Source organism: Lonchura striata, chromosome 2 (assembly GCF_046129695.1).
Source record: "Lonchura striata isolate bLonStr1 chromosome 2, bLonStr1.mat, whole genome shotgun sequence".
NCBI lineage: Eukaryota > Metazoa > Chordata > Aves > Passeriformes > Estrildidae > Lonchura > Lonchura striata.
In genome coordinates, this window is record NC_134604.1 from 499,918 (window position 1) to 517,462 (window position 17,545).

General features: G+C 36.1%; 1 protein-coding gene across 2 annotated transcripts in view; it reads right to left on the minus strand.

Annotated features, from left to right (window-relative positions):
• Positions 1–17,545, minus strand: part of ABI3BP (ABI family member 3 binding protein) — a 113,161-nt gene that overhangs the window by 31,988 nt on the left and 63,628 nt on the right. For both annotated transcript variants that reach the window (XM_077790913.1, XM_077790914.1), the window contains 12 exons: positions 15,154–15,222; positions 12,433–12,480; positions 11,810–11,884; positions 10,215–10,262; positions 9,619–9,693; positions 7,395–7,469; positions 6,488–6,562; positions 5,159–5,233; positions 4,447–4,521; positions 2,761–2,835; positions 2,072–2,143; positions 1,508–1,582 (listed from right to left, as the gene is read on the minus strand). In XM_077790913.1, coding sequence (XP_077647039.1) covers positions 1,508–1,582; positions 2,072–2,143; positions 2,761–2,835; positions 4,447–4,521; positions 5,159–5,233; positions 6,488–6,562; positions 7,395–7,469; positions 9,619–9,693; positions 10,215–10,262; positions 11,810–11,884; positions 12,433–12,480; positions 15,154–15,222 — 837 coding nt within the window. The remainder of the gene's footprint in view (positions 1–1,507; positions 1,583–2,071; positions 2,144–2,760; positions 2,836–4,446; positions 4,522–5,158; positions 5,234–6,487; positions 6,563–7,394; positions 7,470–9,618; positions 9,694–10,214; positions 10,263–11,809; positions 11,885–12,432; positions 12,481–15,153; positions 15,223–17,545) is intronic.

A 17,545-nucleotide genomic window follows, 5' to 3' on the forward strand; every position in this document is an offset into this window, starting at 1 on the left:
ATGAAGGATCTGTCTTCATTGTTTCCTTAAAACCTATCTGCACATCTGCTGGGACAATTTTAACAGGCACGAGGCAGACACATTCTGATTAGTCTGGATGGATTTTCATGCTGACAACCAGACAGGGCAACTGCTCTGCAGGGCCCCACGAACCTCAGGACACTTGCCCTAAACCTGGGGTTCTGGCAGTCTTTGGTCTTTCTCCCACTTGTTGATTAACTTACATGTCTCAAAAAAATTCTAGAAGTTTTAAGTAATGTATTTATTTTTCAGACCTCACTCGAATTTGAATGAATTAACTGAAAGTTCTCAGTTACTGGATGAAAAGGACAGACTGGCAGGCAGAGGCACACACTACATGGCTCTTTGTCTTTCAGAAATAAGGTAAAAGTATGGAAGCTGGAAAATAACCTACTTACATTATATTTCACAGTAAACATTTGCTTACAATTTTTCCTACCAGTAGCTTGTTTTGCATATACACCTTTATAATGATTTAAACTTTAAAAGGCAAAAATTAAGCCTCTAAATTCTGTTCTCTAAAATTCTTTCCCTAAAACTAAATTTGTAGTGGTGCCAAAAGATGGCACTTGTTAACTATGACATGATTGGAAATAGCTCTTATTCAGCTGAGACTTGGAATCCAACTTGGTTATTGAACAGCCTTGCAAAACAAGGCATTTAGAAATATTTTTCCTTTTTCAGTCCTTTTTCCTGGACTGTTCAATCTGATGTTCACTGTAATATATATGTTCATATGGTATATGTGTAGATAGAATGTAGTTCTTGAATGAAGAGAGTCTCTGCTTGAAATCTTTTTGGCTGTAACGAGCAGACAAGGAGAAAGAAGTGGGTGTGAAATTACTAAATTATCCATTAAGCTATTTGTCTAAGAATGAAATTTTATCAATTCAGAGGTTAGATCAGAGAGAAGGAAAGTTCAGGAGTTGCTCTGTAGTTTCTCCTAACCTAACTATATTTTCTCCTCAGCAATTTTTACTGAAACAGATCACTCAATAGTACAGCTGAGCTATCACCACCCTTCACTATAGGCATGCATCCCTGAATCTACCATGCTTACTGCAAAAATCACTGGTATTGGAGGCACTTCTGCTCTTAGCACGTAAATAACTTGGACTAAAACTCTGTAACCCGATTTTCAGAAGTACTTGAGAAATTGAATCAAATGCATTCAGAATAATAAAATTCCACCAAAACAAAAGAACTTCTTGAATGTAAGCACAGAAATATATTTTTATTAAAATTAATTAAATTTCTCACATTTTTTGATGGCTACTAAACCCATTTAACTGCTTTCCATGGAATTGATATCCAATTCTTGGGCATTCACTTTGATATAATTTATGAACAAGTTCTCAGCTGAACAATGATATAAAATTCTATCTACTTATTATGCATGCTGCATGACCACAAAACTCAGTGAGAGCAGAAATATAACTAAGGCAGTGCCACAGCAACACTTCTAAAGTTACAAACTGTAAATTACCAGGTTTTGTTTGTGGTACTTCTGGCCCAACAGATGTTTTGGATTTGGAAGGAATGAGCAGTGTTTCTTTTGGAGCTGAAAGAAAAGGAAAAAGATTATTATTGTATTCTTCAGGAGCCATGATCCAATGCCATACTTAGCCCACAGAAAATGCATGCCTGAAATGCCTGGAAATGCCTGAAAAAAAGACAACAACAATTCCATGGCTTTCTGGAACCTGGAACAAAATGACCAGCCAAAGCACAGAAATGTCCCAGCAGTGTGCTGTAGGATAAGTTGAGTTAGTGGCTAAAATTCTTGCTCTAAAAGAAAAATTAGGCCACTGATTTTGGTTGGAGATCTGACAAATACAGATTTCTGACCAGACATAAGCTGTAGGCTATTTTTGCTTTACTTGACAAATAGAAATGAGAATCCTCTGTGCTAAGATACGTGCATGTGGCAGCAGAACAAATGATAGTGGAATGGTGTTACATAAATGCCACATTGGAGCATGGTCTCTAGAAATTTCTCCACTGAAAAAATAGAAATACCTGCATCTTAATGTTAAGGAAACTTATTTACCCATTGTTGCCCTTGATGGACCAGTAGTAGAAGATTTTGTGACAATTGGTTGTGGAGTTGTCGGATATATTGCTGTTAAGAAGAAAATGTGAAAAATCTTAGAATATTAATCCAAACAATTAGCATTTGCTAAAACCTGCAAAATGTCCCAAACTAAGGAGCAGCAGAATATCTTGATAATCAACTGCTGACACGTATTATTATCTCTCTATTAACTTCTGCTATGCATTTATACCAAAAATGGGAAATCACACAGCCCTCCATAACTATTTTTAAGCTACTTTCATTTCACTACAGCAATGTCTGTTACTAACTGCACAAGCAAATTGTAAAGAAAGTCTGCTGCATTTCAAGAAAATATAAAAAGAAATGCTCACAGAAGAGCACCCAAGATTACCAGTAATCACAGAGAACTCAGTCTGCCTAGCCACTGGAATTTGTCAATACCCTCATTAATACGTTTCAGTCATCATTTGCTATGTGCAATAGACAGAGGAATACCACTGTATATGTTATAAATATTTACTATTATTTGTAGTGAAGTTTTGGCTTATTTTGGATTAATCATATGAAATTTAATGCATTGTTTCACCACAAAACTGGCTATGAGTAATCCCATTAAGAAGCACAAAACTTGAAACTTGGGGAAAGAATGATTAAACAAAAAATTAAAAGAATGACTCCATTACCAAGTCTGGTGTATGGCACTCTTGGTCTTTCAGTTGTTTTTTGTTTGGTATGAATGAACTGTTTTTCAGTTGGAGCTGGAATAAAAACAAAAAGTATCCAAAACAATAATTGAAAAAATGCACTGCTTTTCACAGCACACAGGGAACATAGGTATGATCTGATCTAGAATAAGGCAGATTATGTAAGAATAAACTGAAAGCTGGAATTCCTGCAAAGAAAGGAAAACAAGTTAAATGGTCACTTATACAAGAAGACTTCTAAAATAAATACACAAATTTGTAGCTTTGCATCAAGCAGTCTGGGATAGAATCATTACCATCTTCATACTGTGACAGGACAAAAATAGACAGTGGCAGCCTGAGTCTTCTTCATCTGCCACACATAAGTATATGAGGACAGGATTCCTTTTTCAGTAGAAAATTACTGTCAAAGTTGATTTCTAAATTAAATTATTTTGTTCTTATGTGGAAATGATTTAGCATTGTTATCTTCACACTATTCAGATTAAAAAAATCTTGTAAGTAAATGTAGGAATCATTTACTGGAAAAGGTTATTTTAGCACTTTTTAGTCTGTGGTCTCCACCAATGTGAGAGGTCCAAGATGATCTGCCTTAGCCTGTGCAGTTTTCATCCCCCTTGCTCTGAAGAATCATTTTCTGCATGTGACTATGGCTTAGGTAGCTCAGGTGTTTACAACAGGGCACCTACTTCATAAAGCTAGATGAACAAGTACTGAATGAATACTAACCTAAGTATCACTGCATACAGGGAATATATATTGCAGTAGAAACATGTTTAAAAGCAGTTTTAATTTCCTCATCTTCCAAAAGAAAATAAATATAGTTTGAATATTATAAAATGCCTATTAATATTTCATTAAATATTAAATATTAAATATTTCATTCTCAGAAAATCACAGTCAAGGTCTGTCTCTGAAGCTGGGGACAGATAACTGTTGAACCACAACTGCTCAAGCAATGCTCCTGCTTACTGCAGTGACCCTTACTTGGTCCACATCTGACAATTGAGTTAAGAAGGAAGAACACCCAGCTAAGGTTTCATCTATTTGAGCAAGTTTTCCCAACACATAACTAGAAGAAAGCAGAGATGGGTAAAGAAGCAGAGTGGGATTTAGACGGTCACATAGCTGGTCTGGAGACTTTATGCCGTTGTTGATATATATATTTTTTTTTCTGTAAAATTAAACCATGAGGAGTGAAGAAGAAGAGTACTTTAGAATGAAATTATCCACAATTTACATGAAGAATAGGAGATTAACTCAGTTGTTAAAGCATGGTGAAAATGCAAGGGTTGTGATGGGCCAGTTTACTTCAGAGTGGAACTCGATGATCCTTGTGGGTCCCTTCCAACTCAGAATAGACTGTGATTCTGTGAAACATCACTATCTGCTCTTTAAATAAAGTCCCCTTTTACTGAAAAATAGATAACATCTGGAGGAATTGCATCATCCTGACTGGAAAGGCTAGAAGAGAAAGAAAAGAACCTTTGAAAGTAAATGAACTTATGCATTGTCACCCTTATCAAGAGCAAAGATCAAGTAAGTATCTGCAAGTAGAGCAAAATTTCATTATTAGGTTTTAATAAAATATAATGAGCTCTCTCTAAGATGATATTCTCTAAAAAAGGTGGAAAATAGAATAATTATTTATGAAATAACAGTTACCAAATGTTGCTTTTGTTCTTTCAGGAATATGAGGAATCACAGTAGTATCTTCTTCATCAAAGCTTGGAAAAATCTCTGTTGAGAAAAAAAGTCAATAAATTATCTGAATAGTGAAAGGCATCTCCCTTTCCTCCTTTTCTCCAAAAACCTTTCAGTACTATACTGTATATAACAGGAAAGAGATGTTTTAAAACAGCAATGGGTATTTACCCTCAGAAATTTATGATTAGGAAACAACAGTAACAAACCTTCAGTGAAATCACTGATTATATTATATAGATCTGTTTAATTTATGATGGGGAGTCACCTAAGCAAAATGTAATTGAAGGGAATCCTCATTCTAATCTGGGTGAAAATACATGTAAAAAGAAAAAGCAATGCAACACCGTTAGGAGGTTTCTCTCATAAGAGCTTCAAAAACATGATGCAAACTATTAAAATGTGTTGCTCAGATAGAAGCTGCAAATAACTTTTTATCCTTGATTATAAAATATAGGTAGATACTTTTTCTTCTGTTAATATACGCATAAAATACAAAAACTCTTGAACTGTTGAAGTTTCTGTCAGATTTAATTGCATATCTGCAGAGGTTTCTTAACTTAGAATAATAACCAGGTAACAGTGGATGCACTGATGATTATTCCCCCCACTGCCACCCCAAAAGCAATTGCTCAGTTATCCACTGAAGCTTCAAAAAGACCAGATAATTTACCAGGCTTCCTGTATGGAGCATCCGGCATGGGAGTTGCTCTAGGTTTAAAAGGAATATGTTGTGGTTCTTTAAGAGCTGAAAGAAAAGATCTGTTTTAAGGCTTTATACTTTGACAAAATTAGGTGTGTTGCACAGGCACTGCATGTCACATGCTTGCAAAGAAAAAACAATCCCTGCATGACAGCCTGAAAAACTGAGTGTCACATACACACAGGAACTCAAGAGAAAGCAAAATCCTCAATGAAAATATGCGTGGAAAATTAATCAGGTAAGAAAAATCTAGAGTCAAGCAACAAAGCCTGAAAGAGCACAGACAAGTACAGGGAATATATTTCCATCTGCATTTCAGAACTCCTAACTGCAATACCCATGGAGTGCTAGTCTCCTACAAGTGTCAAAGGAATTCCAACGTGTGTGACAGGGAAAAAGATTTTATGTGAAGACAAGAAACCAGCTAGGAATCTTTCAATACCTGGAACAGAATAGAACATAGTTCAGGTAGTAGAAAAGAAAACAATTCAAAGCCACAAACAGATTATGTGAAAAACAGACTAATGGTATATAAGCATTGGCCCAAGGAGTACTGAAAAAATAATAATGACCAGTTCAAGGTAACAAATTTACCTGCTGCTGTCTTTTGGTGTTCAACTGTAAATGTACTAAATGCCAAACTCCATAAAAAAAATAAGATACCCAGAGTTAGCGGTGAGGATAAGTTAGTAGTAAAAATACTTCCTTTAAAATGACTGTTTTGTTTTCAATTTGGAAAACATTCTTTTTTTGTTTCTGTTTCTTTGTAAAATTAGTGAATATACACTCACTCAAAATAATGTTCAATGGATACTCTCAGAACTGTTAGAAGTCAGAGTCTGGCAGTTCATTACCATGTAAATTCCTATTAAGTTTATTTTTAAGGGTGACCTTCCTTTACCAGGTCACACAAACCTATGAGCGACTTCAGTGAGAGTATTTGGAGTCATATATAAAGGCTCTCAAATAGGTTTTTCTCTAAGCATCTTTTGACAGGCACAAAAGAAATGAAATTTCTTCCAACTTCTCATAATGTTTGTTGTGTGCTGTCTACCCTGATGTAAAAAAAAAAAAAAATAAAAAATTGATAGACGTGTGGCGGAAAAGCAGAGGCAACTACTAAAACTCAGACATTAAAAATAGAAATCAGCTCTGTTTTCCTTGAAAAGCCCATTTAATGATCATCAGAGAATGTATTTGTAATATGAAGAAAAGTTAATCAACACTGCATTCGCTGAGGAAAGAGAACCCAAAAGGACCCCTGGGCATTCAGGCACAACAAAACAACAATGTAGGTACCAGGCTTTGTGTGTGGTACGTCCGGACTTGGTGATGCCCTGGGCTTGGAAGGGACTCGTCGACTTTCTTTGGGACCTGTGGAAATGAGCAAAGTTTGAATTTGTTATTGAGGATGATGATTCTTGGACCTGTGAAGATGTGCAAAGTTTTGAACACATTGTAGAGGAGGATGATTCAAAATATGTCTTTCGATTTTTCTGATGAATCAGAGGATTAGTTTTCTGCTAAGAAACTTTTTAGGGATTATTTCTGTCATTTTAAAATAATCCCAAGGAGATCTCCTGTTCGTGCAATCAATACAATGCCGGTGCAGAGACCAAAAGCAAAGTGACTTTTACAGCGCAGTGTCAGATCAACTCTCCACTCCTAACATCAATAACAAACACAGCTTTCTACAGAGTAAACTGCTGTAGTTCTAATACTTCCTAGTTGTGCTTCACAAGTGTTTCATATTCCAAAAACCTGCTGCTCATTCAAATCAACTCTGCATTAAAAAAAAACAAAAATCCACAGCAAAGCTGTCAAAGCAGAAGAAACATGGAAATTTACCTCTAATTTTCAAATTGACAGAGCTATATCCAAAATTTTTGGGAACAGCAAAGTACTGTAATTTTACACTCTTAAAGAAGCAAGTCACAAATATTCTGTCACCCTCTAAGGAAATCAAGATGCAGATTTTCCTGTGAGCAAGGGCGTTAACCCACACCTGTCCTTTGTGTGTCATTGACCTGTATGATACCCAGCTGAGTATCTTATTCCATGACAGCTGCATAGCAAAATTTGATTATGAGAGCAAAGCACAGCCTGTACAATAAGTATCTCTGTGTCTTCAGAGAGCTCCTCAGTTTTGAAAACTTCAAAGTGATGAAACTTTCCTGCACTAAAGGACAAATATTGATAAGCTTACTTGCTCTAGTTGGAGGAACACGTGGACTGGGTGATGTTTTAGGTTTGGAAGGCCTGTGATACGTGTCTTTAGAAGCTGAAAGAAAGAAAACTGGGTTGAGCATTACTAAAGTAATAAATAGCTTCAAATACAAATACACTGGTCTGTAATGGGTGTTGTCCTGGAATGATTCACAATATCAGATTCAAGTGACAAAAATGCCTTAGTTAAATGGATCTGCCTCAAGCAATCATATGACCCAGGATTAATGAAGTGATTGTATTCCAACAGTAAAATTGAGGTTTGAGTGGAACAGAATTATTTTTCCGTCCTCTCTGAAGGACTGAATTCCACAAAGTTGGAGGGGAAGGGAAGCAGAGAAAGAAAGCTTTCAGGATGCAGCTCTGCCCAGCCATGGTGCCCTGCACCTGCAATGGTGTACCTCCACAGGATGACTGAGAACATGATTAGGATCCTGTTCTGATCTGCTCTCTGCTTCTTACCATTCAATGTTGAAGGAAATTTTCCTATTTAATGTGCATAACAACTTGAAAGAAACAAGGATTCTCCTCAATTATTTCATAAAAATAAGAAGGGACTGAGGACCTTGACTGTTAAACTATTAAGGAACATGCAAAGAAAGATGAAAATTTTTTCAGGTCTGCTTTTGACAATTTGTGCTGAAGAAGAATGACAGTGTGACCATTCAAACAAGAAAGCATCATTACCTATTGTTGCCTTTAGTTTCTCAGTTCTAAACCTAATTGTTTCCAGAGCTGCCTTAGCATAATAAAACAACAAAACCAAAATATTACCAAGAACAATCACTGTCTGCACAATAATCATCCATCCCTACTAGGGCTGATGACAGATGTTCACTTCTCCCTGAAACTCAACATTGAAGTATTATGTTCCTTAGAACTTCCTCCAGTTTAAGGTAACAGCTCTAATACAAAACAGATCCCAAATATAAACCTGAAGTTTTTCTAACTGCCACAGAGAGACTGTGGATGGTTTTTTGTACCTTCAGCTTTGTGTGCTTTCCTGACTTATTTCAAGGTTTTTTTTCAAGCCATAGGTGCAGACATACTGGGGAGAAAAGGAACCTGACTCCTGTGTCTCTGCCCATCTCTTCAACACCATCCCATACTCCCTGTGTCTTGGATACCCACACTGGTCCTGGCTAAATGGAGGTTATTTTCTTGATAGCAGGCCCTGTGGTAGTCTGCTTTGGATTCATGAGCAAGGAAGTGTTGATAAAATACCAATGTTTTAGTCGTTGCTGAATACGCCTTGTCACAGCATCCAAGAATTCTTTGTTTTTCACTCAGCCCCCAGGCAAGAGGGCTGGGCTAGGGGTGGGCAGGATGGACACAGTCAGGACAGCAGAACCACCCTGGCCAAAGGGATATTCCACTCACATAAAGTCATGCTTAGCAACACAACGTTCCAAAGCACCCACTGCTCCTGGTGGTGCACTGGTCTGCCTCTGGGATGGGGTGGGCAGCTGCTTTGTACCACTTCCTTTCTTCCACCTCCTTTTATCCTTCCTTATTAAACTGTCTTTACCTTGAACTATGATTTTTTTCCCCTCTTTTCCTTTTTTTTTTTCCCCCTTCTGATTCTCTCCCCAGAGCACTGTGGGGTGGAATGAGTGAGAGGTCAGTGTGTGCTTAGCTTCTGGCCAGGGACAACCCACTGCGGTACCTCACATCACACAAATGTGAGTTGCATAATTTACTTTCTCCCTCCTTAATTCCCCCAAGGTTGTATATGGGCATAACAACCCATGCAGATACAATTATAGGAAGTATTACACAGTCTTAAATCTCTGAACAACACAAGAGCTCTGGAAAAGTGAACCAACAAGTATGAATCCTGAAAAAGAGCAGGCACACAATTTAAGAAATACAGAGGAAAATCCTTCCTCTTTGCAATGACACCCCTCATCCTCACCTTCACTTTGCCAGAACACAAGCCAGTTACACAGAAAAGACTTACTTTCACTGAGAATTGTACAGAAAACATCCATTGCTGCAGTGACTTAAAATGTAATAAAGAATTGAAGATATTTTCAGTTTACCAGGTTGCTTATAAATTCTACATGTCACTGGATTTTATCCCTCAAGGAATGTTCCAAAATACATGCCCAAGGAATACATACAGATCTGAAGCTCCACTGGTTACAGCAGAATCCATAAGACACATGTGTCAGCATGAAAAGGTAAAGGAGCAATGAACATACCGGGTCTTGTCCGTGGCACCTCTGGGCTTGGTGATGTTCTAGGTTTGGAAGGAAAATACTGTGGTCCTCTAGGAACTAAAAAAAAAAAAAGCCAAACCAGCAAATATTAGAATTTTTTTATTTTTTGGGAATTGATACTGACAGAAAGTATAACATTAAAGAAGAACACATGCCTTTGGGACCCTTTGGAATCACAAAAAACTTGAGTAATGGAGAAATATGGAGGCTTGGTACATAACAAACCCCAGTGCTGATGGAAAACCTCTGTAACAGGACAATATAAAACAAGGCCAGTATGGTTGCACAGTATAAAAGGTGAAGCAGCACATGATAGGAATGGAGCATAGAGACAAGCAGTCAAAGGTAGGTTGTGGTGCTTCCATCCCCTTTGCAGAACACATTTGTGTGAGAAAAAAAGACAAAGACGATTATGAATTGTTAGTGAAAAATCACCAAACCCCCCCTTACAGGATGAACTTTAATAGTAAAAAAATTACAAGAGTGGAGTGCAATGAAGCAGTGCTTGTGATGGCCAGTGAGGAAAAAGCTAAATGTGATGGTCCCCAGGTGATTTACCCTGTAGGTAAAACTGTTACCTAGCGTTGGTTTTAGTTGATCAGTTCTAAGTGTTATAGATTCCAGGACTGTATCAGAAACAAAACAGAAAAGATGCTTTGAAAATTGAAAAGTTACAATCAGCACTACTTTCTGAATCATGTACTTTGTATTCTACCTCATACAGAAACAGTTGTATTAAAATAAATATCTGAGAAAGCAGAGTAAGCTCCAGCATAGTGTGAGCTTAGTTCTCCCATAGACTTCCACAAAATAGCCAAATATTTTCATTCTGTTATTCAGAAAATGGATGTTTAGGGACACGAATCTCTTCCCTTGGTGATGTGTTTCAATTGCACTCTATGTACACAGCTAGAATCAGGCAGCAATTGGTTGTGTACTGAACACTTATCAAAGAGCATGACATGGTGTATAGCATTGCCAGTCATATAATTCAGCTCTAAACTGGGATGGATCTAGAGTCCATTGGTTTAGAGTCATAAAGATGTGAAATTGATGTCAATTCTCTGTCAATTCTTCTGTATGGATTACAATTTTAAAGAAGAAACGTCTTTGTATATTTTAAGACAATTACAAGATAAGTGGATGATGCTGTAGAAAACGTTCTGTGTATTACAGATTCTTGAAGAAACAGTAAGTTGTTGGGGCTTTTGTTTTTGTTTGTTAGTTTGTTTTAAACACAGATCAATACAAGCTCATAAAATCTGAGTGACAAAACCATAAACCACTTCTGAGAAGGACAGACTACACTAAAAATGAAAAATGGTCACAAAGGTAAAAAATGGCATATGAGAAGTGGCATCTTAAGGTGTAACTTGGAAACAATGTTTTATAATCAGATGCCATAGTTAAAAATTTATGAGAAGACAAGGATTTTGCCTGTTTGTTACATGAAGAAATCACATAAATAACATCAGATTTCAAAAATATTGGTCTGTGTCTACAATTTAAATGTCTTCAATAAAATGTTTATCCTTAAATTTTTCACATTTACCAAAGGATAATGGATGTTGATATTTGAGACCCTTGACATTTTCTGTTGCTATTTCCAGCAGGAGAGCATGGGACAGAAAGTAACTTTTTCTGCCTACTACTGAATTTAACACATTTAATGACATAAAAATCCAGTATTTTGGAATACAATATAAAGAATCATTAATGCCAATAAATGTTTATAAGCAAATACTACATATGTATGTATAACTGGGCAAAATCTACTCCTTCATGCAGAAAATAATAATGACATGAAATTAATTGATTGTGGCTTAGAAGGGAAACAGATTTATTTTAACAATGCAAAGCAATGTTGGAAAGAATTTTACCTCCCAAGCAGCCTCAGTACACACTTTAATTGCTTCGTATTTGCTTTAGTTAGCAAGATTAATCTGAGTGTAATAACACTATTCTCATCCTATTTCTTGAAGTGGCAGAGGTTTATTCTTTTGCTCAGTGAATAATACCCAGCAAATGTCACTACTCATGAAAACTGCAATTAAATTGCTGAACAGAACAGAACTCCATTCTGTTTTAACTGGCTCAGGTAACTAAACAGCTGCTCATAAATACATTTCAATCCAAAATAAACCAAACTAGAAACAATCACAAAGTAGTTTACCATCTTTGGCTTGTGGGATGTGAGGTTTGGGTGAAGTTTTAGGCTTAGAAGGAACACGTTGAGTCACCTTTGGAGCTGGAAGAGAAAATGTGGGCAATGAGTTAATTAAATTGCACAGCAATTAGCATCTGATAGCAGCTGAACACACAAGCACAGAAACCTCAGACCTGCAACTGAGAAGAAGTAGGCGAATCAGGTAATACTCTCCATGTGTTTACAACAATCTAAGCAAGAAAGTGGAATTTTAGTCATTTTTGAAGCTCAGCTTTTGTTCGTGTTTTTAAAATAAAAACTGGAACAAGCGCAAATAAGCATAGTTATGAGAAAGGTGATTCAGAGCTGCCAGCATAATTCCTTTTTTCATAAAGGAGACATTCCAGCTATGAAGAGAGCAATACACCCAACTGTTTTGAATGCCAAGCAAGATAATTACCTAGAATAAAAATGAGGGTAAACGAAATAATAAAAATGAGGTTAAATGAATCAATAAAAATGAGGTTAAATGAAACAATAAAAATGAGGTTAAATGAAACAATCCTGAGGCATAATGTGACTAACTTCAGTGATGCTTGCTGTGATGTAAATAAAGCAAACACAACAGCTTGCCAAGGAAATATTATTACCTATGGGTGACCTTGGTGGTTCAATTCTAAGTGTAATAGGATCCAAGACTGCAACAGAAACAGTGTGACAAAGTGAGTAAGGAACACGCTCCAAAAATTTAAAATTACTCCAGTGGTAAGCAGAAAAGCAGGCACTAACACAACACCACAGTAATACGGATCTTCAAGCTGACTTTTAAATCATGGGCAATTAAAATTCTTCATAATACAGGTAAAATAAATAAGTAATTGGACAGACTTGATGGCAATAGAAGCAAAAATATGTGGATATAAATCAGTAAATGCAAGAACAAGCAAGAGAAGAGATTGCAGAGTTTAACTCGGAGACAGCAAGAGACTTTTGATATACAGAATGTCAGGAGTCCCCAAACTGAACTCTGTTACTTGAAAGTAGTGTGCTGACTGTGACAAAGTAGTTGAATTTTTCCTCTAAAGTGAGCAATTAAGCAGAGGACTAAAAGGCTGCTCTAAGTAGAGCTGTATTTATTAGTAATCGGGAAAAAAAAATTAGTTTATAAAGCCTGTTCATTTTTTCTCATATCCACTTACAATCTGGATCACAAAACCAATATATCATGCCCTTTTCCTGATCACAAACTGTACCAAATGAGACAAAAAAATATGAGATGGAAGAATCTATAAAAAATTCCTGGCAATAAAAAAAACATATAAAAGAATTTTAATGCACTAATTCTTTCCTCTCAAGGCAGTAACAAGTAAAGTAGCATATAACACACAGGTATACACACCTAAAGATAGAACCTGTTCTATAACCCACATTCACTTATCTCCCAAACTTTCTTATGCATCTACCCATTTTAAAAATGGCCTTCACAGTAAATAACACTATAAAACTTTGATTGCAATTGAGGGGGCTAATACTATTAAATACTAAAGTATTTATTACATGTATATTAACATACACAGTAAAATATTCTGTAGTATTAATATTGCTGCAAATGAAGGAAAAAACCCAAAACAACCAGTATTAACTCCTACTGACAGTGGCCAGATACTCCACAGAAATGTCAGACCAGTCACTAATTTTTCAAATGTTCTCACTACATATGCCTGGTTTGCAAAGACTTTGCCATTGTTCAAGCTCATCAGTTATCTTTGGAATTCAGATTCAAAATATTTTCCTAGAAAACACCAATTTCTATTTTCAGGTTGCATTTGAAAAATCAATAATTTCTTACCAAGAGAAAAACAGCTTCCAAATAATAGAAAGATATTAATATTATTTGTTAGGTCTGCAAACTGTCTTCTGGAGCAATGTGGTTTCCTTGTGTACAAGTATTATCCAAAAAAATTGGATGTTTCTTCTCCCCACCTAGGGGAAAAAAAAAGTTGTTCTCTTCTTTACTTTCTGCACTAATAGCAAGTCTCAAAGTAGGTAATTTCCACAGAAGTGCCTAATCAGGCTCAGCTTGAGGTATTTTGATCTTAGCAGATCATTTGGGCTTCAAATGTGAGGAATGTGTATTTTGGATAGTGGGAAAAGTTTGTTTTGTGAAAACCTGCTTTTAAGCTGAGAGTAAATGGTGCCATAGTAAATCACATTCAGGTTCAGCAGTGAAGAAAAGAAGTTAGGAAATGAGCCTCTGTCCACACCAATGAACAGCCACAGAAAAATGAACTGCAACATGTGTTCAAGGCATGAAATGTTGTTGGATATGAAAAAAACAAGCGATGATTATCCATTTCATGGATAATCAAAGAGCTGGATGTTCTCGTGCAGCAAAATTAACTTCTCATAGTTTAGTCAAAAGCCAAGGAAAAGACTTAACAAGCAATGCTCAGAAAAGTTTGTTATGCAACACTGACCTTGACAAATCAATGTCATTAGAGTTTTGAGAGTATTTCATGGTGTAGAACTTGCAGCAGTTGAAAAACTATGAGTTTAAGTGAGTTGCTGCTACTTGACCAAACCAAACTGATTCTATTTTATCAAATAATTTGCGTGAGGCTTCGAACTGTCCTTGTCCTGTGAGGTATCATATAGGTAGTCAGCTTAATCCAGGTTTAAAAGACCAAAGCTGCTGAAAATATCTTGAAGCCCTTCTCAGAATACAGCCTGCACAGTAAATGCAAAGAGTGATCCAAATTTTCCTTTGCATTAAATATAGCATTTCAGGGCTCACTGCAAAGGATAGACCCTTGTTCTTTGTCTGCATAAAAAAATGTATGTATTAAACACATTATATATGTTCCCATACTAAAAAAGGCCATATATTACTTTATATAAACTGTGCTCTGCATTGAAAACAAAATTACTTTTTTTTTCTTTAAATTGAACACAGGTTTGGATGTATTAATTGAATAAATGCAGTATTTTCCATACATGTGAGAAATTGTCAAGCAATATGCCATAAAACTCCTTCTGCAGGAATTGTTTAGCAGTGTGTAATTTTAAATGTCATTTTAGACTGTTATTTCTATATTCCATAAAATCTTTATTATTGCAATAATTTTTATTCTTTCTTCTTCTAATGTAAGTGAAACTTTCAAGTAAATGCCTTTAAAGTGACATCCTGTCTTTTAGAAGACATGTCCATGTTAGAAACATGGAGAAATAACAAAGCACCAGGATCAGACTTCCATGTGCTGGGTTTGGACCACACACGAATAAGCAAGAAGCCTCCAGGAAATGCTGCTTTCAACGGCACACATGATGAGAGCAATGAAAGGAAGAATGACTAAGGATGACTCAGTCATTACCCTCTGCAGTCTTGGCACGTTCAGACGTGTAGGGACTCCTGGAAGTGCCTGACCCTGGCATGGCTGCTGCTGGAATAAAGAACATTTCCTTAAGAGAAATACAGGTGTATCTGGATCTGTTTTGTAGCTGCTGGTACAGCTCAACTGCTCTTGCTCCCCAGCTGAAATCCACCTCCTCAAAACTCTTCCAATGGAAACACTGAGAGAAGGATACATTTAAAGCAATTACCTGATGTTCCTTTTGCTGCTTTTGGAAAATAAAAAGTACATTTATGCTACAGGAACACACAGGGAGAGGAGCTCTCTAAAGCTTCCCTTTCCTGCTTTACTGAATTTTTAAAAATATCTTTATGGCTGTAGATCACCAAAAGAAACAATTCCAGAGAAGTCAATTTTCTTTGGTAAATATTTCAGTTAATTTTCCTGGGTTTCTCCCATAGTGATACAAAGGATAAATATGAAAGGCTTCAGGTGTAAATAAGTGTAAAGTCACAGAAAGCAAGGCTGAGGATCCCAGCACGTTATCTAGTGCCACTGCACATAGATCATCAAGTTAACAAGCTTCCCATCTCTATGTAGAGCACTTAATTGGGTTTGAAAGGAATAACACCCAAACACTCTGAAAAATATGAAGAACTATGCAGTCAAAGTTGGTAGAACTGTTTGATATTAGTGTGACTTTACAAACAAAATCCATTTTTATTTCCAAACACATCTACAAATATTGAGTAATCTTTGTGCTTTCCCTTTAAATTTTGCTTTGTTTACTCTGTTTTGACTCTCAGCCTCTGTCCCTCCCAATAGATTTTAATTGGGAAAGAAAAAGTGATGGATAAATATTGTATGATGTCCCTCAAACTATATTTATGGACATACCAACAATTTGTCATATTGCAATTCACAAGCATTTTAGGACTCACAAGAAAACTTATTTAAAAGAGGTTACCTTAAAATTTTGAAATACAATGAAATCTGAGACCTAACACTTCCAAAACTCTGTCAGTTTAGACAGAAAATCGCATTCTTAATTTAAAATCTCTATTTTCCCACATGAAGGTTTATGGTGGTTTACCTGGGTGGACAGTGTTTAAATTTAAAAGACTGAATTATTTCAGATTTCCAAATTTTCCCTCTTTATGAACATTTTTATAGCTTAGAGAGATTTTATATTTGATAATATTGCCATTATTTTAAGAAGTCAAAATACTCCAAGATGTCTTCAGGGTAAAAATTTTTTCATCTAAGTAAATGGCCAGAGAAGTTGTGGAGTCTCAATCCCTGGAGATATTTTAAAACTTTTCTGTAAACTTTTGTATTTACAATAGAAAATCCATCATTATAATTTCCTTTTCTGAAAAATGGAGAATGTTTAGAGAGGTATTCATGTTAACAACAGTAAAAGTGAGGACAGGTGCTGGGCATGATCATATTGGCAACAAAACCTTATTTTTTTTTAATGTAGGCAATAGATTCAGTTATCCAAATGCCAAGAAAGAGAATAAAACAGTGACCTTACACTAGAATGTACAGTTGGTTAGTTGGAGAATCTGAAAATGATTTAAATGTTTGGGATTTTTTATATGAAGCCTTTTTTTCTCCACTGCCAAAAAAGGCAAATACTTTACCAGAAACAGCACAAAAATCATATTAATAATGAGATTAAGAATTAATTGCTTCACCCAAAGGCAGTTGTTTGCCAGTAAGTCATTGACTAAATACGAGTTTGGCATATATTGTTCATTATTTCGATTCACTCTTAGGGAAAGGTGACAACCACTATCATGACATGATCAAGTTTCTAATTTAAGCTGAACTTCCAGGTGGTGCTGGAACACAGAGAGGCTCCTGCTTTTTGGCCATTTTGCCACCTTCCCAAAAGCCAGCTTATCCCTATGCACTGCAGATTTTCTGGCTCAAATAACATTTTCTCAACAAGAATATAATTTGTCACCTCAGAACACATGCCAGCTTCACTTCTGCTTACAGGAGAATCATGGCAAGCTTCATCCAGATCAAAAAGTGGCTCAAGATTTTCCTGACTGATTTCTGAGACCACTCGGACAGAAAAAACCAGAGGCATGTGTACAAATATGGAATAATGACACTTTCCTTGTAGGAGTACAGAAATTTGTTATAGAGCCACTTGAAACACCAGGATAAAATTTTGATCTTGGCAGTCCCAGGGTTTAAAACAAATCTATGCAACAGTTTCCAAATGAGTTGATTTTTTTTCTCAGCCATTTCAAAAGACAACATGCAGGGCTCAGATTTATATTCAGACACAGACATCTCCAGCAGAGACAAAAGTAATGATTCTTCTAATACAGTACTGGATTTCCTACACTAAAAATTAATTTTACTGCAGGAGCTGTAATCAGCATAAAAAACTCAT